General features: G+C 36.9%; 4 protein-coding genes across 5 annotated transcripts; 2 read left to right on the forward strand and 2 right to left on the reverse strand.

The window, feature by feature from the left end:
* Positions 1-6547: 6547 nt before the first annotated feature.
* LOC140872879 (uncharacterized) lies at positions 6548-8442 on the reverse strand. The gene is made up of 2 exons (XM_073275794.1): positions 7689-8442; positions 6548-7065 (listed from the first exon to the last, which is right to left on the reverse strand). Exons 1-2 carry the CDS (start codon positions 8440-8442, stop codon positions 6548-6550), a joined length of 1272 nt encoding a protein of 423 aa, XP_073131895.1.
* A 60-nt stretch (positions 8443-8502) lies between these two features.
* LOC140872880 (uncharacterized) lies at positions 8503-9378 on the reverse strand. The gene has a single exon (XM_073275795.1). It carries the CDS (start codon positions 9376-9378, stop codon positions 8503-8505), a length of 876 nt encoding a protein of 291 aa, XP_073131896.1.
* Positions 9379-10662: 1284 nt separating this feature from the next.
* On the forward strand, positions 10663-13993 carry LOC140872847 (thiamine-repressible mitochondrial transport protein THI74-like). Its single transcript, XM_073275756.1, has 8 exons — positions 10663-10844; positions 11308-11706; positions 11991-12205; positions 12661-12731; positions 12850-12951; positions 13137-13254; positions 13360-13495; positions 13607-13993. The coding sequence occupies exons 1-8, from the start codon at positions 10764-10766 to the stop codon at positions 13640-13642; spliced, it is 1158 nt and encodes a 385-aa protein (XP_073131857.1). The 5' UTR covers positions 10663-10763; the 3' UTR covers positions 13643-13993.
* Positions 13994-15148: 1155 nt separating this feature from the next.
* LOC140872899 (large ribosomal subunit protein bL31c-like) lies at positions 15149-18680 on the forward strand. 2 transcript variants are annotated; one of them, XM_073275818.1, is made up of 3 exons: positions 15149-15394; positions 16431-16542; positions 18158-18680. In XM_073275818.1, exons 2-3 carry the CDS (start codon positions 16470-16472, stop codon positions 18481-18483), a joined length of 399 nt encoding a protein of 132 aa, XP_073131919.1. In that variant the 5' UTR covers positions 15149-15394; positions 16431-16469; the 3' UTR covers positions 18484-18680. The 2 variants fall into 2 exon arrangements, with proteins under 2 accessions (XP_073131919.1, XP_073131920.1); XM_073275819.1 differs by having other exon boundaries at positions 15149-15331.
* The last annotated feature ends 6727 nt before the right edge of the window (positions 18681-25407 follow it).

Genomic DNA, 25407 nt, shown 5'->3' on the forward strand with positions numbered 1-25407 from the left:
TTATTGAGAAGTTAGATTAATGCTTCCTCTACTTTTGAGTATCTGAATTAGTTGCGGTGAGTTTAGTTCGAATTTTTGAACTTTGTTTCGAAGGGAGTTGATTGTACAGAACAGTACTATACTTCAGTTATCAAATTTTGATTATATTATCAATGTAGTGAATTAACCGAGTACAGAGCAACCGAGGTTGATTTCAGATTGTTGCCAGATTCGGATTTGAGATGATAGACGAGTGGATTTACCTCCGATGATGTCTTCAATCAGACGTGTTGGTTGATTTTAAAGAGTTGTTGAATTTGCTGATGTTTTTCTTGTTGAGATTCCAGATTTGCCTCCGCGTCGAGAGGAAGAGTTCAACATTGAATTTAGATCAGACATCATCGACTGATAATCTGAAGGGAAGAGGTTTCAGAGATCGAATTCAGAATGTAGTACGATCGACTTGAATTTTAGCGTACAGATTGAATTAGAATTGCATCTGCAGCGTTTTGAGTCCTTTGTACCGAATCTTTCAGAGATTTGTAGATGAGTTCTTGAGTATTCTTATCGATGAATCTCTTATCCTTCGAAGAGCCGTATTGATCTTTCAGATTCTTTAAGAATTGTTCGCAGATTTGCATGCCGATCAATTATGCTATTCTTTTGACGTCTGAATCTTGTTGAGACCGAGTTGTCTTTTCCTCGATCTTTTCTCTAGGAAGATGGAATTTTATAGAACACCTCAAGACTGGAGCTGTTATGAATTGATCTGGATTGACGTTCTTATCTGAAATTTGAAGATTCTAGGATTTAGCATCTTCTATCGCGAATCCATTGAGGAATTTTTATTGTTGAGAAGACGATTACTCAGCAGATTATGTTCTTCTGTTGGTGTGTATCTTTGAGACCAGTTCCTATTGAATTGAAGGAGAGATTGAATAGCACCTCAGTATTATTGATTTCTTCGGTATTGATGACCTTTCGGTGCTTTGCACTCCTTTTTATTGAGAGTTGAAACTTATTCCTGTTCAGAAGAACTCATTGTTAACTTGAGTATCGACGAAGTTGAAGACGCTCGAGACGCAATGTTAGTTTCCGATTTGAGTCTCACAGAGATCTTATTGCTTGAAAGATCTAGCATCATTTTCTTGCTTGGAAGATTTCCGTAATCTGTTCTGATCTTGGAAGATAGAAGTTGATCGTCGCAGTCCGAACTGATTATGAGTTGGGAGAGAGAGTTTTAGAGGATGATTAATCTGACTTCGAATTCTATTGTTATCCGGAGAATTGATTGTAACAGCTAAGAACTTAAGCTGAATGTTTTGTTCTCATTTTATCTACTACAGTTGTCCTCTTTGACAGATGATTGCTGCACTTCTGTTAGAGTCGGGAACATATGAAACATTTATCTTGACTTCTTCATTCGATTTCGAACCAGAGTTGATTGAGAAGATTGAGAACGCTTTGGAATCAGATTCGACCTTTCAGAATCCGATGAAGATAGATCATATCTGGGTATAATCTGAGTTTCAGGTTTATATTGATGCCTTCTTAGCGAATAAATTTTGTTGTACCAGATGTTCCAGTTTGAGACAGAGTATAAGGAGATTGGAACTTGGAAGTTCATTCAGTGTTCTTCCAGATGATCGGAAGATGTTTGATTAATTGAGGAATCAGATCGAATAGAGGACGAGGAAGCATGAGGTTCGAGGTATGGCTTCTGATGTTATGAACTGTCAACAGTCAGAGAGAGAACGATCCGATTTTCTGTTGTACAGTCTATTCTGATTCAGAATGGAATTGGGGTCACAATTCGATGATTTTCGTAGCAAGGCTACTTTGTTTAGTCTGAGATGAGATGTCATCGGAGTATCGTTGTACGAGTGATGGAATCCTCCGTTAAGAATTCTCGATTCTAAGAATTCTTGATTTATTCTGTTGAATGACTATTGTTACAGAATAGTATGAACGAACTTCCGAAGCTTTGCAGTTTATGTATTGGATTGTAACTGGTTGGTGTGCCAGTGGTTATTGAACGACTGAAGTTGTTCGTAATGAACTTCTAGATTGGTCTCGATTGTCAAAACGAGTTCGACACTGAAGGGGGATCCAAAATTTATCTATAGGAGGTTTGTAAAGAGAGAACTTTCTCAGAATCGTTTCCGGGTTTAAGTTTGGCCATTTTGAACTTTGGACAGGCCGTTTGATTTGACGAATACTCCTGCATTGTTGAAGAATTTTCTGTTGACCGAATCTTTCTGAAGTATTAGTTGAAATTAGGAATTCTTATTGATGAATTTCTTGTTTTTTGGTTATGAGAATTGTACTGATCGTACAAAGATTTCGAGAATCTTTTCAGAATTGTACGCCGAACAGTTGTATGTTAACTCGATGTTGAATTTCGGTTTGGACAGAATGAATTTCTTCGATCCTTATTATCTGATTTTGGAATTTCTGATTATCCGCTTTCATGTATTCTGATTTTTAGTGCTGATGATCTTTCAGTGCTAGGATTTCTTCTTATTGAGATTTTGGAATTATTCTTATTTTATCTACTGTCTGTTTCTGATTGATTGATTGATGGAATCCGCTACAGTTTTCTGTACAGAATGATTTTGATGAAGAACAAAGAATTGATATCTTGTCAGAGGTTTTCAGATGTTATGAATTGCCGAAGTCTGTCAGTCTCGACAGAGATCCTTGATGTTATTGTTCTCTCGGCATCTACTTTGAAGAGAATTTTTGTTGTTGATTTCAACTAGTTTCGATTCGTTACCCTCAGAACGACGTACAACCAGATCAGATGAGTCAAACTTTAGAGGAATTGCCATGAGTTGTAGTGCTCGACTTAGCACTAGTTGGCAGAATTCTTGATTTTTGTGGAGACTTCGTACAACGGCAACGATCTAATGATATATGAAAAACACCTCTCTAGAAGTTGTACGAGGAGAGATGAAGATCTCCTTCATTTTCGAGGTGAACTTTCAGTGTCTCATGAGTTAGAACGGTAGATGATTCGAAATGTGACTGAATTGTAAGGATGTTCTGACGAGGATGAGACGACTTTTGTTAGACGGATGGAATGTTGATGAATTAATCGACTAGAGTTTCTGACTTTCTCCTGTTGTTGAGATGTCGAACTGATTGAGACGAATGATTCAGATTTAGATTGGAAGCAGATTTTGGACTTAGTTCCGAGATGTAAATTATTATTGCAGTCCTGTGATTCTATCCTCGACCTTGTGATAAAACTGTAATTGATTTCGAGGACGAAATCGATTCTTAGAGGGGGAGAATTGTAACTCCCCGAAATTATCTTAATTGAATTTATTTTAGATAATCAGAGATTATAGATTCGAGGATCGACTTGTATTTGATCAGGGACTATTTTGCAATTTTTGGAATTTTCAGGGACTAAAATGCAAAAATTGGATTTGTTATATTATTTGGTCTTGGAATTAATTTGACCAAGTCTCCTTAGTCTTCTTCTTCCTCCCCTTACACGCCTAGACTACATTGATGAGAGAAACATGAACTTCAAGCTTTCTGATTTCACTTTTCGGTCGATCCGTCCGTTAGAATTCATTTCTGAAGGCAGATTAGCGATCACGGCTGCGAGAGCTTCGTTCTATAGTAAGTTTTTCTTCGATCAGCTAGAATTATATTTTCGGATGTCGTTAGAATCGATTGACTTTTTAGTATGTTGATCTTGGCAGAGTTCTGATCGTTTATTCTATGTCGGTTTCGAAATAGAGCGTCGTTCGGAATTGTTATGATTTTTGAAGTGATTTTCGAAAAAGTGAGTTTTGTGATTTGTTGGAATTGGATTGTTATGGTTGAATGTTGATTGATATGAGTTGTTTGGATTGATATTATACTGTCTGCGTTTCTGGTTTGATCAGAATACAGCCGTTATGCCGCCGGTTTGAGTTTTGGTTTGTCAATCGGTTTGAATTGTTTGAGCCAAGTCTTCGTTTGAGTTGTATGTAATCTCGAGCCTTTATTACCTCTGTACAGATTCGTTCGAAGGCCGTTGAGTTGCGAGATTTGCAGGAGTGCATCTCTTTGAAGATTGTAGTCGGTATAGTATCGATTTCTTATTATCTATTGAGGCAGTTTGATTGAATCTTGTTTGAGGGATCGTTGTTGTTTCCAGGTTTGGAGCATCGACGTTTGAAAGAGGTATAAGATGACTTTGAAATGGAATAGAACGATTAACTCGAATCCGGATCATTCGAGTGTCCTAGAAGAAATCACATACTTGCATGTTTATATGCTTATATGAATTTATGATTGAATTTATATTTGAATGCATGAGATTACATATGCATTCATATTGAGACGATTGATTATTCATTTTGAATTAGACGATCTGGAGATTATAGCTGAGTGACCTTGGTAGGCGATTTACTACAAGTGTCGATTAACTCACTATAATGCCCTAGAGTCTAGAGGATTAAAATATACCTCGTACACCTCGAAAGGGAAGTTCGATGTGATCATTGGATATTTTAACCTCGGGATCTCAAACCGAAGAAAGAAAGAAAGAAGAATTTCATTTGATTATCTGAGTTTGATAATCCAGAAGTTTTAAAGTCATGCATATCATTTTAATTCCGTAATTGAATGAATTACTTGAGAAGTATGTGGAATTTGATTTTATATCATGCTTTGATATATTTATGTGTTATATATGCTAGTATCTTTTACTGGGAATATTATTCTCACCGGATTATCCGGCTGCTATCTTGTCCTTGTATGTGTGCTTGGCAACAGGTGGGGCATGACCAAGTCAGAGATCGCATGGCTAGATGGTCGAGTTGATAGAGTGAGGCCTTGGTGTTTTAGAAGTCGATTATGTAATCGAACTTATTATGTTTTGTATTCGGATTGTAATAGCTAGAACCGATGCATGTTCTATCCTTTTGAGCATTGATCAACTCTAGAACTTCATGTCTTATTTGGAGAGATTGTGATTTAATGCATGATTATGTTTTGATGAAAATTTGGGAGTTGTATTGCTTGTTTTCGGCTCTGTAATTGCTGAAGTTTTTCTGGTGTAGCAGAGCACGGACCCCATGCCTCTTTTGTGTAAGGGTCCGTGCCTCCTCGCATTTCAGAATCTTGGTTTTTTGTGCATGCACGGACCCCGTGCCCTTCATGTGTAAGGGTCCGTGTAGGCTGGCAGAAAATTGGCTATTTTTGATGTTTTGCACGGACCCCCTTCCGGACTTGACCCGGGGTCCGTGTGTTCTTGAAATTGTAGGCACGGATGTGTGCACGGGGTCCGTGCATGTGTTGTATAAAAAAAAATTTCATTTACTTGTAATCTTGTATGCTTTATTATTTTTTATCCCGAGATTAGATGATTAGAATCGAGGTCTCACACTGCTGCTGATTTGTGAGAAAAGTTCCCGAACCTTTGACATCTTTCACATGTTTTGACTGTCTGCCGGGCATCCTGCTGTAGAGTAGACCACCAATATCCTACCAGCAAAGTGCGCCGGGCCATTCTCAGAGCCCCTCCATGATTTCCACAGCACCCTTCATATACTTCCTGAAGTACGTAACCCACTTCCTCCTTGGATAGGCATCTCAATAAAGGGCCCTGAAAAGATCGTCGATATATTTTCCATTTATCAAGGTAAATTGAGTTACCTGTCTTTTGAGCTTCCGGGCCTGTATTTCTTCTTCTAGAAGGATCCCTGTTTGCAAAAGATTGATGAGGGGAGCCATCCAGGATCCTTCCAAGGCTTCTTCTACTCCTTCTCCTATGGTCATCACCGACCCTGACTGCTGTATCACCTCCCGGCTGTCAATGCTAGTTAGAGATGCTGCCATTTCGGCTAGGGTGTCTGCCTCAGAATTATGCTCCCGGGGAATTTGCTCTATGCTCCAGCTAGAAAATTCCCCTCCTTGTTGCCTGACAAGCTCCACATACTCTTGCAATCTTCTTTCCTTGATGCTAAAGGTTCCTTGGACTTGCTGCACTACCAACTGGGAATCAGAGTACACAATTACGTGCCCATCTCCTGCCTCCCGGGCCAATTTCAAACATGTGACCACTGCCTCATACTCTGCTTCATTGTTAGATTTAAAAAGTGGTAGCCTTACCGCCACCTTAGTTTTCTCTTGGGCGGGAGAAATTAAGATCACACCCACCCCGCTTCCTTCCATACTTTTGGCCCCATCTACAAAAATTCTCCATACCTCTTCCTGGCCAAAGGTGATAACCTCAGTCAAGAAATCAGATAAAGCTTGTGCTTTAATAGCTGCCCGGGGTTTGTATTCGACGTCGTATTCTCCCAAATCTACCGCCCACTTGACCAACCGGTCTGAAGCATCCGGATGAGTCATCACCCGGCCTAAAGGCTATTGGTTAAGACAGTGATCGGGTGAGATAAGAAGTAAGGTCTGAGATTCCGGGCTGTCAGGATGAGGGCCAGGGCCATCTTTTCAATTTCACTGTATTGGATTTCAGGCCCCTTCAGAGCATGACTCACATAATAAACTGGTTTTTGGTCTCCTCCTTCTTCCTTTATCAGCACCGTGCTCACGACAAATTCTGTTATGGAAATATAAACCCATACCTCTCCCCGGGTTTGGGTTTAACCAAGATGGGAAAATTTGCCAGATGTTCCTTCAACTCCTGGAAAGCTCGTTCACAATCCTCACTCCATCCAAACCTTTGAGCCTTCCTCAATACCTGAAATAAGGGATGACTTCGATGGGCAGATCGAGCAATGAAACGAGACAAGGCGGTGATTCTCCCGGTCAACCGCTGCACCTCCCTGACGGATGAGGGTGATGGAATCTCCCTTAAGATCTTTACTTTCTCCGGATTTACCTCTATTCCTCTCTCGGTTACTACAAATCCCAAAAACTTCCCACTTTTAACCCCGAACACGCATTTAGCCGGGTTAAGCTTCACCCCGTACCTTCGTAAGGTACCAAAAGTTTCTTCCAAGTTAGAGATAAAATGATCTCGGGTCCGGGACTTCACCAAAATATCATCCACGTATACCTCCACATTCCTGCCCAATTGGCTTTGGAAAACCTTGTCCATCATCCTTTGATATGTGGCTCCTGCATTTTTTTAACCCGAAAGGCATAACCACATAACAAAAGGTTCCTCCAGATGTAACAAAACTGACCTTATCTTGATCCTCCCGAGCTAAAGGGATCTGATGGTATCCTTGATAAGCATCCATAAAGCAAAGCAGCTCAAATCCGGAAGTAGAATCCACCAATTGATCAATCCGGGGCAGTGGATAGCAGTCCTTGGGGCAGGCCTTGCTCAAGTCACGAAAATCGATACACATTCTCCACTTCCCTGTATTTTTGGGTACCAATACCACATTAGACAACCAAGTAGGAAATTGTACCTATTTGACGTGTCCTGCTTCTAGCATCTCCCAGACTTGATCGGCAATGACCTTGTACTTCTCTGTCCCGAAGTGCCTTTTCTTTTGCTTAATAGGTCGAGATCCCGGGAGAATATTTAGCTTGTGCTCAGCCAAGTGATCCGGGATTCCAGTCAGCTCTTTGGGAGACCAGGCAAACACATCCAGGTTCTAAGCCAGACAAGTTTTTAACTGCTCAGCCAAAGCGGACTCCAAGCCCCGAGCAATCCTGGCAATCTTCCCCGACTGTCCAGGCATTAACTCCACCTCCTCATATTCTTCTTTCATTTCTCCCACTGCGCATACTTCCTCCCGTCTGGCAACGTCTCTTCCCTCCTTCCCCCGGGCCTTTTATTATCCACCCGGACGGTATCTGCATACACCACCGGGAAGAATGTTGATCTCCCTTTACTTCGTCCACTCGATTGCCCACTGGAAATTTGATCTTCTGGTGGTATGCCGAAGCAACAACCATAAAGGCATTTAGGGCCGGTCTTCCTAGGATAACATTGTAGGAAGATGGGGCTTCCACCACGGTAAAGAGGGTCATGACAGTCCTCTTTATATCGTCCGATCCTAAGGTGATTGGCAACCATAATTCTCCTCTAGGCCAAACGGTATATCCCGCGAACCCATACAAAGATGTTTTCACAGGATTGATCTCACACCCCTGCAAGTTCATTTGCTCGAATGCCGCCTGGAAGATGACATTCACAGAACTCCCCAAATCCACAAACACCCTTCTTACATCATAATTAGCAACTCGAGCCCAAATAAATAAAGGGTCGTTGTGAGTCAGACACACTCCTTCCAAATCCCCCGGCCCAAATGTAATGATTGGACATGGATCTATCCTCCGGGCCTCTATTCCCAGGATTTCTCTTTTATTCCAAGATTTTCGAGCCCTATTAGAGTCTCCATCAGTGGATCCTCCCGAAATCATGTTAATCACCCCCTTGGAAGATCCCTCTCGGGGCTCTTTGTCTGGCCTCCGAGGTGTCCCTTCCTGGGCTTTTGGAGGGTCGGGCCTATTGATCCGTGGGACGTCAGGCCGTGGCATGCAGGGGCATCCGCGCTGCCTTTTCTCCGCATTTCTTTCCTCCTCAGGTATGGGCCGCTCCTATTCCACTATGAGCCTCCGACACTCATTGGTGTCGTGGGTGTTTACTCGATGTACCGAGCAATATTTTCCTGGCCTTTTTTGGGGCAATGGTTGGGCATTCTCCTCACACAGATGGACCCCTTGATCCCGGGATATCCTGTGAGGAGCATAGGTGGCGAGCCTCCCCGGTGGATCCTGTCTTCTTCCCCTCTGACTACTCTGGTTTCCTTTCTCCATGTGTCCTTCCTTCTTGTCTTTCTCCCTCTTCTGTCGCTGGGCTTCCTCCATATTGATATATTTCTCGGCTCGAGCCAAGAGGTCCTCAAAGTATCGGGGAGCCCTCTTGACTAAAGATCGGAAGAATTCTCTTTTTTTAAGTCCCTGTGTGAAGGCGGTGATTTTGGTTTCCGAAGCACACACACGTACCTCAAGGGCCACTCTATTGAACTTCTTAATATAAGATCTTAAAGATTCCTCGTTCAGCTGCTTTATCTCAAAGAGGCTGAGGGTAGTCTTTTTATACCGCTTGCTGCTGCTGAAGTGTTGTAAAAAGACTTTCCGGAATTTTTTGAAAGTTTTAATACTACTTTCTTCCAAATTTTCGAACCACCTTTGAGCGGAATCCACCAAGGTAGTCAAAAATACCTTGCACTTGATTTGATCGCCATAACAATGTAACATGACCACATTTTCAAATCGAGTCACATGCTCCTCTGGATCGGTGCTGCCATCATACTCCTTGATTTTGGCCGATTTGAAATAGACCGGCAGTGGCTCCCCAATGATCTCCGGGGAGAAAGGGCAACCCAAACTTTTGACCCGCGAAGATTCCCGCGGGTCCGTGTTCTCCATTTTTTGTATTTTTTGTTTCAGCATCTCCAGTTCTCCCGCCATAGTGATATTTGTAGACCCAGTATGTGAGTTTCCCTCCTCTTCTAAATGTATGCCTTCTTTGTTCTTTTTTTTTCGCGTCTCGGCTCCTGCTCCTTTTCTCCTTCTAGCCCTTTTTCATTTTCCTTCCCTTGGCCATCGTTTCCTCCTTCTTGTTGTATTGTCATGATTCTTTGCACAACAGCGTCTACCATAGCGTTCATTTGTTCTTGAATTGCGGCAATTGCTCGATGAGAGCCTTCTGGATCATTGATGATGGTCATATCTACGCCTTGAACTCACTTTACCACAGACGGCGCCAATGATGCGATTATCATAAAATGGATACCCGGGGGGTGGGTAAATTCCTGAAGAAAAGGTAGGCGAGTTCCTTATCAGTTCGGAGATAGAAATTGTACGCAGAAAAACAAGGAAACTCATACGTGAGGAGCCGGAATGGTTTCCGACATCGCCACTCCTATGCTTAAGTCAAGTCAAGAAGTATGGACTAGGGTTATGGTATTTTGAGAGAGTAAGTGTGCGCGGAAAATGATGATGATAAAATGAGAGATTCCAAAAAGGTTAAGATCCTCTAATCTGCCTCTCTCGGGTGTCCGAGCCATGGTTTTTATACCCGTCAACCTGGGTCCTCAATGATTATTGGGTATGGACTTACTGACAGCTTTTTGGGTGATGGGATGGTTACCACGTGTGATTTAGACACCCGTAATTTCAGGAAAGAGCCCACTCCGTTGGAACGTGGTTAGTAATGATTCGGTCTGTGATTTGAACCTGACATACTCTAAGTAGACGTGGCTGTTTCCTGGCCCTAAGAATAGAAAAGCTCGGGTCCCACCAGCTTTTCTTCCTTTCCTATCTTTTGAAGGTTTAGTCCTAGATATCTGGCTCCCCTGCTTCTACTCGGGCTCCTTTCAATCTCCCGGGATCTCCAAAGATTCCCTGGGCCTCTGGGATGGCCCGGGTGCTTAAACCCTCCGGGTTATCTCATCTTTCGAGATATCCCCAGCCCCCGGGTTCTCGCCACCCGTGATATCTTACTAGGATATCATCAACTATAATTTATTAAAGTATGGTTTTATAATATTATATATATCAACCGCTTCAAGTTTTATAAATTTAAATGAGTTTAACAGGCGAGTACGGAGTAACCATCAATTTTTGTAAAACTTATATTATAATTATGAATTTTTAAAATCTCAAAAATAAGGAAGGAGCCGTGAATTTTTTTATTATTTATTTTATAAATCCCACGCGAGTTGTCATTTTTGTTCTATTTCAACGTCTTGGTTTTTCACAATCTCACCGCGTCTGCAAATGCATAAATAAACCGTAGACGAATACTATATTTTCAATAGCTATTCGCAGTTTGATTGCCATTTTTCTTGGAGATGGGCTGGGAGTACAAAGCTGGGTTGGGGATGATCGGAGCTTTTGTACTGATATGGGTTACTTCCGCGGAGGTCACTCAGGTAATGGTTCTTGACCTTGGCCGTGTGTCTTGAGTTTTACCTGAATTTCAATGGGTTTCTTTGGTATTTGGTTCTTGTCGGTCCACTAGTTTGAATCTTTCTTGACGGTCGAGAACATCAGTTTGCGTTTGGGGTTTTCGTTATTGGATTGAATGGACCCAAATTCTTGGTCCTGGGTTTTCCTTGTTTGTTTTCCTATTTTCTTGAGAGGATTTATTTTATTTCCTTGGTCCCGGGTCAATTAATTGGATGCAGCATCAACATGGGGACCGACTTTACATAAATGCTCATGGATACACATAAATTTGATTAAAATTTTGGGTTGTCGGCTGAAGTAAATTATAGCAGAGTTCATACTATGAGATTTCCAGAGAAAGCTTGTTATTAATAATGATCAGATTGCATGTATATGAACTTTGCTTGCATTTGCTTTCAACATTTAAAATTTACATTACTCTTGCAGAAAATTTTTGCGGAATACAGACAACCCTTTGCTCTCACATATGTGTGGATATCTTTAATGGCGATATTTCTTCCCTTGTCATTCGGCAAAGATTGCATTTGCAAATTATTGGAGAAGAAATGGCTTAAAAACATATGTGGCGACAATAGTATCTCAGATTCATCTGGTGCACAAGATGTTCCTCTCCGATTCAACGAGAGATGGCATGATTCAGAGGGAGCTTTGCAACACTACTTATTGACAGATAAGAGTTTAAGTGAAACAGAAGCTGGACAACCATTATTATTGTTCAAGAATGAGGAAGATGAATTCCTCTTGCTTGAAGAGAGGCTCAAGCTTAGCTCATGGGAAGTTATAAAATACAGCCTTTATCTCACTCCTTTATGGTTTATAACGGAGGTATCTTCTACACTTTTGTATGATGAATTTTAGCATGTATATATGGGCTTAAGATTGCTTTCACAGTTTGGGTCTAAAAAGAGCAAGTGAAGGTCATGATGTTGGCAATTTCGCTTCAGATAGCTAGGCCACTGACCTACCTATTTGTTTCTCTGAGTATCATCATTTTTTTCAATGCCATGAGGTCTTTCACATAGGATGCACGGTTCTTCTTCAAATCTTTCGGTTATTAACACTAAATCAGAACATTATAAAATGGCTGTATTAATTTGGGTTTATTGCAGTATTTTTCAAATTCTGCACTGGCGTACACTAGTGTAGCGAGCACAACTGTCATAACATCAACATCGGGACTCTTCACGCTTTTCTTTGGAGCGGTAATAGGAAAGGATTCTGTTAATATGACAAAAATTGCTGCCGTTCTGATAAGTATGGCTGGTGTTGCAATGACTACTGCAGGGAAAACCTGGGCCACTGATGAAATCCTTAGTACATCTGAGTAAGCATAGTTACTAACTTGTAGCTTTTTCTTATTTATTTTGTTGGGCAAACACCAACTCGTACTCGGTCCTGTTATTTTCCACTCAGAAGCCGCAACGTTTCGTTTTCATGGTTTGATATATATTCAGTTTTTCATTAAGTTACTCAAAAATATTTTATTATCCTTTGAAGCATGAAACAGGCTGCTGTCCTTTGCTTGATTCCTTTGGCAAATAATGATTAATTTATCCTTAATAAGCATGAATCATAACCTGCATACGTAAAAGAAGATATAGGATAAAAGTAGGTTGTCTTTTGATTTCGTCTATGCATTAGAAAATAACTACTTGGTGAAGCCTTCATTGCATAAGGCCATCACTAATGCTAATTTTACTTGGGCGTCGGTTTTTACTTTAGTATTTTGGAGGCGGGGCACGTTTCATTCAGCTGCTGTTGATTTCTCATGTTTCCTAGGATGAGACAACATTCCATCACTGGGGGCATCTTTGGTCTTCTCTCTGCAGTATTATATGGCTTATTTACAGGTACACCTATTGTTGGATCACAAAGTTCAACCAAATAAATATACACATCTCATTAAATTCATTAAGTCATATGGTTTTACGTTCGAATTTTGTGGTATTAACTCTATCGGTTTCACAGTGCTACTCAAGAAATCTGCTGGATCAAAAGGAGACAAGGTTGAGGTGCAGAAGGTCTTTGGATATATAGGATTGTTTACTTTCTTAGGCCTTTGGTGGCTTGGTAAGAGGCTACGACTTGCTATATGAAACTACTTCCTATGCTTGTTCAAGTGAGCTCTGTGATCTTGTAAAACAGTTGGCAAAACCGTATTCACAGTCTGTTATCATCCATTTTGCTTCATCGTGAAATATTAATATTTTAGAAGGAAGTTAACTCTAACTGCCTATATCTCTCGTAATGCACAGCATTCCCATTTAATTCATTGGGAATAGAGCCAAATTTCAAGTTTCCAAGTTCAGCATCCATGTGCGAACTTGTTCTGCTTAATGGTCTTGTGGGGAGTGTTTTATCAGACTACCTATGGTATATTGTTTTTGTGCGATTACATACTTGTTTTACTTAAACAACTTGGAAAGCTTTACCCACAAGAACTCAGTTATTTATACGATGATTCGAATTATGAACCAGGGCTCTTGCTGTAGTTTGGACAACCCCTCTAGTGGCAACTTTGGGCATGTCCTTGACCATACCCATAGCCATGGTAGCAGATATGTTAGTTCATGGCCGTCGTTACTCTGCCATCTATATCTTGGGATGCGTTCAGGTCTGGTTCCTTTTCTCTCTATCATTTTTTATGTCTTTCTGGGCATGAGTTGGCTTTTTTTTTTTTTTTTTTATCAAGTTGTTGACGTTTTGCTCCCTGTTTCTCATGCAGGTATTTACTGGATTTATAATAGCTAACCAATCTTGACAAATTTTCCTGTAAATAAGAACAACGGAACGAGTCGAACTTCTTTGCATCATATGAACTTTTTGCCTCTCAAGTCACCGTGAGAATAATAGCAAGCCAAGCCAAAAAGTCTTCAAGGAAAAATAATAGCAAGCACAAGCCAAAAAGTATTCAAGAAAAATTGCATCTGTGGCCAATCAAACTCCCACGTAGAAGTGGAAATGGAGTATAATCCTACCAGTTTTTCTATTTTTCCTTCTTCTGTAACACATTGGCTTTTGTCGTGCCTGTGGCATTTTTTGTCTTCTGACATGTACTTGAAACATTTTATTTCTTTTGTGAATAAAATAATTGGAAAATATGTTGTTATTATTTGTTTGATGATATTTATTAGTAAATAAAAGTTTAAATTATTTGGTTTGCCGTATTTAAACAAAAAGATGAAATATCAGTGATCGTTTCAGCTCTTGGGTTGTATTTCAACTACCACAAAAAAAGATTCATTCCATCAAATTCTTTTTCACACAATAATTCAAGGAACCATAAAAAAAAGAAAAAAAGAAAAACGAATATTACACTTGGTGGTATTTGAAAAATATCTAAGAAAAAATTTACATGTAATATGGCACTTATAATTCTTAAAAATTGGCATTTTCTTTTATATGTCTCAATTATATTTTTTGTTAAATTAATATAATTAACTTCTTGTATAGTTATTTTATCCTATTAAAATTTTCATTAAATAAAGACAAAATGAGAATTTATTTTACAAATTTTACTTTTTAAACACTTTATTAATTTGTGAAAAAAAAACACGCAAACTTAATGAATGGGACGCATTTCTATCTAATTCATAACTAAGATATACCAATAAAATCTTTTTTTTAATCTTTATATAGTTTTGAATTTTAAATATAATATGCCCATTTTTATAGAAAGTTATTTCAAATTTTTATAAAAATTATTAAAAATATTATCTATACTATTATATAAAAGTTGAGTCTATTATAGTAACTAACTTTGAGGACACCAAAATTCTTTATTCCATAATTATCCCTTCTTATTCTCTATATCAATAAACCTCCCTTTCAATTTATTTTTTATTTAAAAAAAATATATAAAAAATCATTTATTTTATATATGCAAAGCATGTGCATTTTGCACTATTATCTTTCTATCTTTCTATTTTATATGACAAAAACTCATATGAGACGGTGTCAAGGGTCATTTTTTTTAGACGGATATCTTATATGAGTTATCCATTAAAAAATATTACATTTTATGCTAAAAGCATTACTTATTATTATAAATATGGGTAGAATTGACTTATCTTACGGATGAGACTGTCTTACAGACGTGTTACTCTTTATAAAGTGTGAGGATGAGATAAAAACTGTTTGTCCCTTTGGTATGGCTCAATCTATTAAATTCATTATTATAATTAAAAAATTAATTAAATCACTCACGCTGATAAAACCACTCACGTTGGTATGGCTACAAACAAACCATCTCTTTCCTCAACTCAGATCGTGAAGAGAAAACAATCCACAGTTTTAAGCTTCAACTCGGCAAAACCACCTCTGTTTTTATACAACTACTTCATTTCAAAGTATATCGCCTCCTCAATCGAAGCCTCTAAACTCCTACAACGAGATTGGAAAATCAACTGCACATAGAAGAAACTCTCCAAATTTGTTGATTTCTTCATGGGTGAGACTCTATGGCAGACCAACAATTGTTGATTCGTTTAATTCAATTCTACGGCTGCCCAAGGTTTTTTATTTTTCCGTTCTAATCTAATTACCTTCATGCACAGCCATTCAATTTCCTTTTCATATTTTCATATCCACATTGTTGTGTTTTAAACGGGAAAGAATATATTGTTAATGTAAGTTTTTTTATGTTGTGGAACACTGTTTGGGTCAATTTCAGAGTATTTGATGATTATAGATTCTCAATTTCAATTTTCAAAACCGTAGGGAACAATTTATTTCACTCTGATTTATGCATGATAATTGATTTTATAAGCCAAAAGCATTTATGGATATAATATGTTTAAAACTCAATTTCACGGATGCTCGAAAGCTGTTTGAGGAAATAGCCAAAAGAAGACTTGCTTTTCATTTCCTACTTTTATGTTAACTCTTTATCAATTCAACATTGCATTTTATTTAATTTTAATAATTTTCCAAAAATTATATGATCTGCTATTTCTAAGAAAAAAAATATTGGAATCAATTTTTTTAAGACCCTAATTTACGTATAATAGATTTTATAATCCAAAACCGTTAATGATGCAATATATTTCAAAATCAATTGATAATTGATTAGCTATACTATGCAAATGCATGAATCACTTTCAAACTTATGATTATGATTCTTATGTGATGATGATCAAATTAACCATTAAAACCACTGTTATGAACTACAAATAATACTAAAGAAAATCTGTAAACCAAATTTTCTATGCTTAAATGTGTTCTTTGCATAATAAAATGTTAAGGGCCTTTCGATTGTGTTTTGTTTTATTCACATTTTCAAATTTAAAACATAACATTGAAAATTATGAAAATTTTAAAATGTGGAATGAGAAATATTATCTAGGCTGTGCACATCGAAATAGTGATACAAAATGTAGAAAATGATACCACCTTTCGATCTATTGTTTTTAATCTCCAGTTTCTGAAATTAAGTCAATAATAATGTGTCATGGATGCGTTTCATATTCAATAAAGCCGTAAGTTCCCTTCAAATTTTTTATTTGATGCATCAAATTAATCATATTTTTCATATGGATTTCTCTGTACAGTGGGACAACATATTCGAGCTTTCTCTACAAGGAATACTTATGCTACTGCTCCGTAAGGTGAGCATTCAAGACAACGGACATCATCAGAAAATGAAGCAAGTCCAAGGATGTGGTAAGGTTCCTTTTCATGCATCTTAAATGTAGAACACCATCAGAAATAACCTCGTGTTTTTAGCAAGTTTACTCATTATAAATCTCTTAATTATTATTTTATATTAAAATTTTACTATGTGATAATTTTTCATTACATTAAATATTTCATTTCATCTTAAAATAATAATTTACCTAATTTTCATACAATTACCACATTATATTATGATTCTAAGAAAAAAAACTACAATATAAATAGGAATCTACAATAGATTATTGAGACTCAATACGAATTGATAGCACGAGATCTTCAACTGATATTATATTATAAGATGAAATATTTATTTGATTGAATAAACTTACTTCGAATAAACTTATTTCATTCATAAAGCAATGGTTCCCTTCCCGGAATTAAATTAAACTCATTAAAATGGTCTTTTCATGATTAACTTTTTGACATAAGATAAGGACTCGAAAATATTAGTTTTTATTCCCCATCAATGTCTTCAAGCGTCATTCATAAAGCAATGGTCCATTTCACGGAATTAAAAAAATCATAGTTTGTATATATGGCACCCAAAAAAATTGTTGCTGCTGCTTTTGGCTTCTGCATTATAAATACTATCATGTTTGTTGCTTTTGACTTCTCCATTGTAAATACTATATTTTGTTGATGAACAAAGTGGAGGATTTAAGAGGTTATAAGATTGATGATGGAGGATTTTTTTTGCCTAATGAATTTAATATTTCAACATAGATGTTTCAAACTCTTTCCATTTCTATGATCTACAAATTTTTTTTTGGTATCAAGAATTTAAGAAAATCTTCATTAATCTAAGGGGACCATCTGCTTTATGAATTTTTTACAATATGTTTAATACATTGGAAATTTATATTCAATCTTCATGCTCAAATTTATGCTGATATAGTTTATATACATGTTTCAAAAACATCAATTATAAACTCTTTTTAGTGTATATCGATATTCCTTTGAAGTTTATGTGATTATCTACAAGGATATGCATTGAAGTATTCTATATGTGTTTTTATTGTTTTAATAATATTACTTTAAATACATGATATACCATTTCATTTATTGAAAACAAAAAAATAATATTCATAAAAAAATTATTTGTTAATTTTGACCTAAAATTTTAAAGTGGTGTATGAACTATACATCTTGCTACAGATTTTCCAATTTCAGAACTTGAAACAATTACTTAATTTTATTTGTTCAATACAATCAAATATCTTTAAAAAAATTGTGTCATGCACGTGAAATATATAATATTCGCGTGAAAAAAATTATGTCATTAAAGTTAAATATATAATATTCACTTTATCTTACTGCATTTGGATTCTTTTTTTTAAAAAAAAAATATCATTCTTGCAATTCTTGCACTTTAACAAATTGTTTCCGGAGAGTTACATCCTTTAGAGGCCAGAGTGCGCTTATTTTCCAAATCTTTTGGCATTATATCTATTTGTGTTTAAATATGCTTCTATTTTATATGATTATGAATTGTGTACTTTTTGTTTTCTTCCCACTGCATTCAGTATGCAGTTGTACCATATTACGATCATCAGTTATACCGTATTACATGTTTGACAAGTTTCACTCAGTAATTTATTTTCAGGATTGATTGTGGGTAGGAATGACATGTGGTGTAGCTGCAGGAAAAAGGATATCCACCTGCAATTCCATGAATATTTGAAGGTGTACTGTAATGGTGAGTTGGTGATGACTACCGGTGGAACCAAGAAAGAATACGTGGTTGATGTGTGGTGTGGGAACCACCCATTTTATCTGGAAAGCCGATTGCAGCTTCTTATTGATGCTGATCAAGTTGAAAAATTCCGAAAGAAATTTAGTGGGCTATCGCAGATTATGGAGATTCATGTGCTCAAGGGAGATATTATCCTTCCTCCTAAGAAGAAGTCTGGAAAAGGCAAAAAGAAGTAGCCCCCATAGTTTTGTTTGCTTTTTTGAATGAATTTATCGAGTTTTTGATTTGGATATGAACTGTGATGATTCGATAAATTGTTACAATGAATTGTTTGATTGTAATTAAATGTGAAGGGTTTGAGCTTTTTGAATGTAATTGATTTTTGCATGATTCTTGAATCTTGATTCGATGGATTGGGTCTAAAATAGCAAATTTGCTTCTTGGAGTGAGCAAAATGGATGTGGAGTTTCCTTCTGGTTCGTTTTTAAGCTGATTTGCTCATTGAATCGGAGTTGATTTGTTGTAGTATTTAATCTACTAAGTTGTTTTGAACATTTGTTGTGCTGTGGTATTTTGAAGAAGTTGAAATGTGCAGGATTTGGATGATGTGATCTCCTCCCTCATTCGTGTTTGAAGAAGTTGAAATGTGCAGGATTTGGATGATGTGATCTCCTCCCTCATTCGTGGAAGTGAAAAACTTTTATCTTGGTTAAAATATTACTTATTATCTTTTTACAGATAAAAACAAGATAAGCAGATGAATGGTTGGTATTCATCTTTTTAGGTTGCCTATTTTAATGTGAGTCAAGATATATTGTTATTATAGACCTTCAAACTCATCATAACTTTATATCATAACACACTTATTATTACACATGTTATGCTTAAAATTAATGTACAAACATCGCCTCGGTCGATAGTTCTAGAGCAAATTGGTGATAAATCCCCAAACCTAAACTTGACTTTACCCTAGCTCCCTACCCATAAGATTCTTTGCAATAGCTTCCTAGGATCACCAAACTTGAATATTTAAATTGTTTAATTCTTGTACTGGATTTATGCCTTTTTATGCTCAAAATTTAAAGACTTTATGCTAAAATCTGTAGATTTCGTGCTTAAGCATGGTACAAAGAATTTGTGTCAAAAATGGTATCAGAGCTTTAGGTTAATTCTTCAGACGTAATATTATTCGTTAATTCATGCTTTTCTTTGTTGAGGAGAAGATTTTTACAAAATATGACTTCAAACGAAGGTTTGAATCAAAGAGAATTTTATTTATATGAAATCCTATAAACAAGTTAATCTGTTCACAATAGATTACTTACGCCAGGTTGTGATTAATACTCTCAATTTTGAAGAGATAAAGAAAGATGATTTCTAACTCTAAATTTTTAGAGATTACCCCAGATTCCTCTAAACTCTCCGGAGATCTTAGAGAAATTCAAAAGACGGTACAATATTATAGCAATCAGCTGTATGAAATACCTCGGCAAATTGAAGAAATCCTTAAAAAACAAGAAGAAATTCTTGGGACTCTAAAGGATCTTCAAAATAAAATCATAAATCTAGAACACACTTCTGGTCCTAGAAAAGGTAATACAGGAGGAAGGTTACCAGTCTCGTTTGGTACCGAACCTTTGTTACATCAGAAAGGTAAAACCAAAATGGTTCAAAAACCTTTAACTGATGATGAAAGGATGATTAATCTTATAAAATCAGTATCAGAGAAAACCATTATCTGATGACTACTTTAGAAAGATTAAATCTCGAGTATCTACAAGATCTTGCGGATTCTTTTGCGAATCTCAAAGTAGTAGATCTAAAAATGAATTTCCCTGAGGGTGAACAACCCATAGGGAATCCCCCAAGATATGTGGTTAAAATAGAAGAACCACATAGTGAGTTCCAGGTTGGAGAAAATTCACATCCAGCAGGAACCAGATCAAGAAGGAGTAAAATCTCACTCCATCAAACTCCTTACAGAAAAACTGTTTTAGATCCAATACATTCTTACGGGGTTATGTTAAACCTTGATGTTTTGGACTTCAAAAACAGAGAAGCTCTTATAGATGATTGGACGTCAGCTATGAGAATTGCAGCAGGAACATTAGATCTCAATAAAGAAGGATTCATTAAACTTCTAGAAATGAGTCTAATGAGATCAGTCAAGATTGCATGGGAGATGACTATGCTAGATACAAAAGAATCAATCTTAGCAGGAGAATCCCTCAGCCAGATTGGAGAAAGAATGGTCACCCTATTTAAAGCTCAATTCATAGGGGTAGACTATTTCAATAATCAAGATACAGAGAAAAAGAGAAGATATACTCAAGCTCTGTATAGCCTCGAGTTACATGATATCTGTTTAGTTGATGAATACATTATGTTATTCACTAAATACAGATGGAATTCAGGAGTCGAGGAAAATGTAGCTATTCAGCTATTTTTCGCAAAAATGCCAAGTCCCTGGAGAGAAATGCTGATTAAAGAATACGTTCCAGGTCATCTTGATACATTGGCAAGACGCGCGTCCTTTTTGAAAGGAAAATTGGCAGAATAGTGTCATATGGCAGCATTACAGAAGAACTACAAGAAAATAAGGGGTATAGACAAACGTACACCTTTATGTTGTAGAGAAAATGATCTTCCAACGATCATTGGAAACAGATCACAGGGATTTAAAAGGAAGAAATTCAGAAATAATCCCTATAATAAAAGAATGAGAAGTTCTTGGAAACCAAGAACATTTTGATCCAAACAAAAGGCCAGATCTTATAGATCAAGAAGAAGAAGTGGACCTACAAGAACATCCCCAGTAACAAGCTCATCACAAAGCAGGGAAAAAACACCATCAAGAAGAACTTTCAGAAGAACTCATACAAGAGCAAGTGAAAGTTTCAAGGATTGCAACTGCTGGACATGTGGAGCAAGAGGACATATATCTACAAATTGTCCAGAAAATGAGAAAAAAAGAGTCAAACTCTTTGAAGCAACACCAGATATGGATGATGCGGTTTTCTTTCAAGATCTAGTCCAAGTATATCAATTTGAGAATATCCCCTCAGATGAAAGCATATATGAAGAAGAGATATTATTTAGTCAAGAAGTTTCTGAGGATGAATCAGAATCAGAATCAGAGTAAAGAGGAGGTGTTTCGACATGAAACACATGAAAGTTTGGCTGGGTTCTTTAGTCAAACCACGATATCTCATAATATGATCCAAAGGATTATGAGAAAAAATCCAACATTACAGAAGTACCAAGGATTTTCGGCAGGACAAGTTGAAAGAGTCTTAGGAAACCTAGGGCTAAGACAAAGAAGACATAATTTGATTTATAAGGTATCCAGAAGGGAAATGGCGATTCCTATGGAATTAACCAGTAATCAAATTAAGATGCAGTTAATTTCCTTTGAAGAAATTCGAGAGGAATTACAGAAATTAAAAGCAGAAGTAGCAAAGACAATGTCTTGGATTCATATTGGAGCAATCCAGATTATGATCAAAGCTACTTTTAAAAAAGGAATAGATTCACCCATAGACATCGTAGTATGCGATAAAAGGATGGGGAATATACAAGATGCGGTTCTAGGAACTATCTCGGGAAATTTGTGCGCAGGAAAAATTGTGGGAGTTATTTATCCAAGAATAGCCTACAATTTAGCTGATAGAGATTTTAGTCGAGCCTTGACGTTACATCAAAACTTCAAGGAAAAAAGACTAATGAAGGAAGGTAATAGACCATATTCTATTACATATCAAATTTCATATGTTCTTTCTAATACTCATCATTCTGAATTATTTATTAGAAATGAGTTCATTAAAATTCCAGAGATATTTGGAAAAGTTGCTCATGCAATATACCCGAAAATAATTGAGTTTCCTTTAATTCAGGAAACAGACATTCAAATTCAAGACAAACATGTTCTATACAGAGATCTTAAAATAGAACCCCGAAGGTTATCGTTCCAAGGAGACCGAATGACAAGTAGGAGATGGGACAAATCTCCAATTCAAGAAATTCCATCAGAAGAAAAAGGAGTTTTCTATAATAGGAAAACTTAGATCTCCAGAAGGATGGAAAGAAGTGAAAATAGTATTCGAAATTACAAGCCATCGGAATCAGTTCCCTTGTAACTCGATTTACTATTTGGAACAACAAGAAAAAGGAACTTACCAAGGTGTGATAAATATTGGAGAATTGGAAGTTCAAATCTGTGGAATTCCAGGAAAAGAAATGGATCAGCTCATTCTTGGCCTAGAATTTTTGGAGAACCATAAACCATGGAAACGCCTTGAAAAAGGAATAGAGTTCATGGCAAAAGAGAAGACTTGGAGGATTCAATAAAAATTCTGCAAGATGGAAAACCAAGAGAATTGGATAAGAGACAATCTCTTAATCAGATTTGAAAACTCTGTTTATAAACAGAGGAAGAAGAAACTGTTGAAATTAGTAAGTCATGAACATGATTTACTAGAACGCATTGAAGAGGTAGAAAGGATTAACCATACTCTACCTTCTGAAGCTTTAGAAAGACTAAAGGTGAATAGTCTTAATCGGATTACTGAGTTGCAACACAGTCTGTTAAAAATGGCAGGGCCATTTAGTAATCCCTTTAAAAAATGACAACAAGTCCTTTCTCCATATACATTCCGATAGGAATGTTGTATGAACAATATAAGGCTGAATACTTTGCAGCTTATATTGATTCAGGAGCAGGAATTTGTACAGCAAAAAGAGGAGTCTTCCCTGAAGAATGTGAAGAAGAATTGCCAAAAATTGATGGACGAGATTTCTCTCGAAGAATTTTAATTCTTTGCAAAGGAATAAAACAAGCAGAGATCCTTATGGGAGGAGCAGGTCAGACACCTTGGTACAAGGTAAAGACACCACCAATTTATTTCCATGATACAAGAGCTGATATCCTGTTAGGAAATAACTTCTTACAAATGTTTAAGAAGTACACACAAGACAATGAGTCAAGAAGACTTATGTTCACTACAATTTGTGATCATAAAATTATCATTCAAAGACTCAAAGTTGCTTTTTATCGACAATTGCCGATAATATTTCGCAGCCAACGTGGTGATAAAAGACAACTTTTTCACTCAAAAATGAAAAATCCAAGAAGGTTTGGAGAAACCATTTTGAAAATAACAACAGAACAAGAACTCCAAATGGATGATATGGAGTTTCTCAAGGTAACTCTAAATCATAGAGATATAAAGTTAGAGAATAAGGTATCCCTTGAAGATGTCAAAAAGAGGCTCAAGGAAAGTTACAACGAGTATCCTTTGGCATGGTGGGATAGAAATCAACTCAAAGTCAGCCTTACTCTAAAGGAAGGCAAAGAGTATGAATTCGTCAGATATAAGCCTATCCCGATGAACATAACAGATCAAAGGGATATGAGAATAATTATCAAGGAACATTTGGACCTTGTTCTAATCAAAGAAGGAGTTTCACCATATAGCAGCCCAGGATTTCTGGTCAGAAATCATGGTGAAATAAAAAAAGGAAAACCCAGGTTAGTTATCAACTACCAAGGTATTAATAAAATCTTGGAGTTTGATGGGTACTTCATACCAAGTAGAGAACACCTAATTAGTTGTGTACGGAATGCTAAAGTGTTCTCAAAATTTGATTGTAAGTCTGGATTTTACCAGATTCGAATGGAAGAAGGAAGTAAAAAATTCACAGCCTTCTCTACTCCACAAGGACACTATATTTGAGAAGTTATGCCTATGAGATTGGCTAATGCACCCCAGATATTTCAAAGAAAGATGGATAACCTTTTTAAAGATTATTTTAACTTTATGTGTAACGCCCTCAACCGATGAAGATGTTACAAAACTAACATAACCTTACAATAACGCGGAAAAGAATTTTTTTTTTTTTTTGAAAGATGTATGCATACATCAAACCTTACTTAAAACATTTCAGAATAGTTTACAAACCAAATCCAAACCTTAAAATTTATAAAAGCTTGTTTACAACCTTAAAATACATCATAAAGTTGCAAATAGCTCAAGACATAGCATATCACACTCAACACATAACACACTCATGCATCGCCCGCCGGTCCGACTCCTTGCTCTTCTTCATGTCCGACATTAAACTCGTCGACATATGCATAAATGTCATCCTCATTACCTGCACCATTCAAGTATAGTGAGTCTAAAGACTCAGCAAGTATATGCAGTAAAAATCGTGAGATTTCAAATATCATTTAAATGTAACATAACATAACATAAACTCATCATTTGGTGACGAATTATGCGAAATTGTGGCAACCGTCATAATGGGCACATTCATCCTTTTCTTGTTGATCAACAAGCATATGGCACTAAGCCTCATAACATTCGTTCTTTGGAAAGGCCCTCTCCGGAGCTCATCCCGGAGCACCAGTCCCGTGTACTTATCTGTCTCATGAGCCATGTTTGGAAAGGCCCTCTCCAAAGCCCAAACCGGAGCACCAATCCCGTGTTTGCCACCACAAAGACACATAAGACATCAAAATCTTTTCATGCATCAACATATCATATCATGATTCATCTTAACATCATTCATCATATCATTTCATTCATTATGAAACATCATTGTTTCATCGTAAATTCCGTCATAACTTTCATTTCATGAACATAAAACTTTACTCCATTACTTCATGCATGTCATAGATGATAAAAATCATACTTTCATATTGAACATAGGTTTCATGAATGAAACTTAGACATTTACATGCATCACATAGCGTAATCGATCCACGTAAGTCGTTCTTGTCGTTCTTGACTTAAAACTTGAAACTTTTTGCATAGAAACTCTTAAATATATTTTATAAGCCTTTGAAGATCATAATCATGAATTTAGGACCCTAAAATAACATAAACAAATCATGAATTTCGAGTGAAAGGCGCGGCCGCTCAACTTCTAGGCGCGGGCGCGCCTGACCTGCGCAAATGGTTCATCTTGCTCGCTCCGAAACTCTATTTTTAAGTTAGAATTTGAAAACGTGGAAAACATGAAAGTTGTAGCTCTGGATCTTGGCTTTCTAATGCCGAAAACCTCACCTCAATTAGAGTTTGCCGTAAAAAGTTATGCTCATGCTCCCCAAATGTGTCACTGCCGGGAAATCAAAACACTCTACACATTTTGGGGTGATT

The sequence above is a fragment of the Henckelia pumila genome, unplaced genomic scaffold (genome assembly GCF_033568475.1).
Source record: "Henckelia pumila isolate YLH828 unplaced genomic scaffold, ASM3356847v2 CTG_477:::fragment_3, whole genome shotgun sequence".
Classification (NCBI taxonomy): Eukaryota; Viridiplantae; Streptophyta; class Magnoliopsida; order Lamiales; family Gesneriaceae; genus Henckelia; species Henckelia pumila.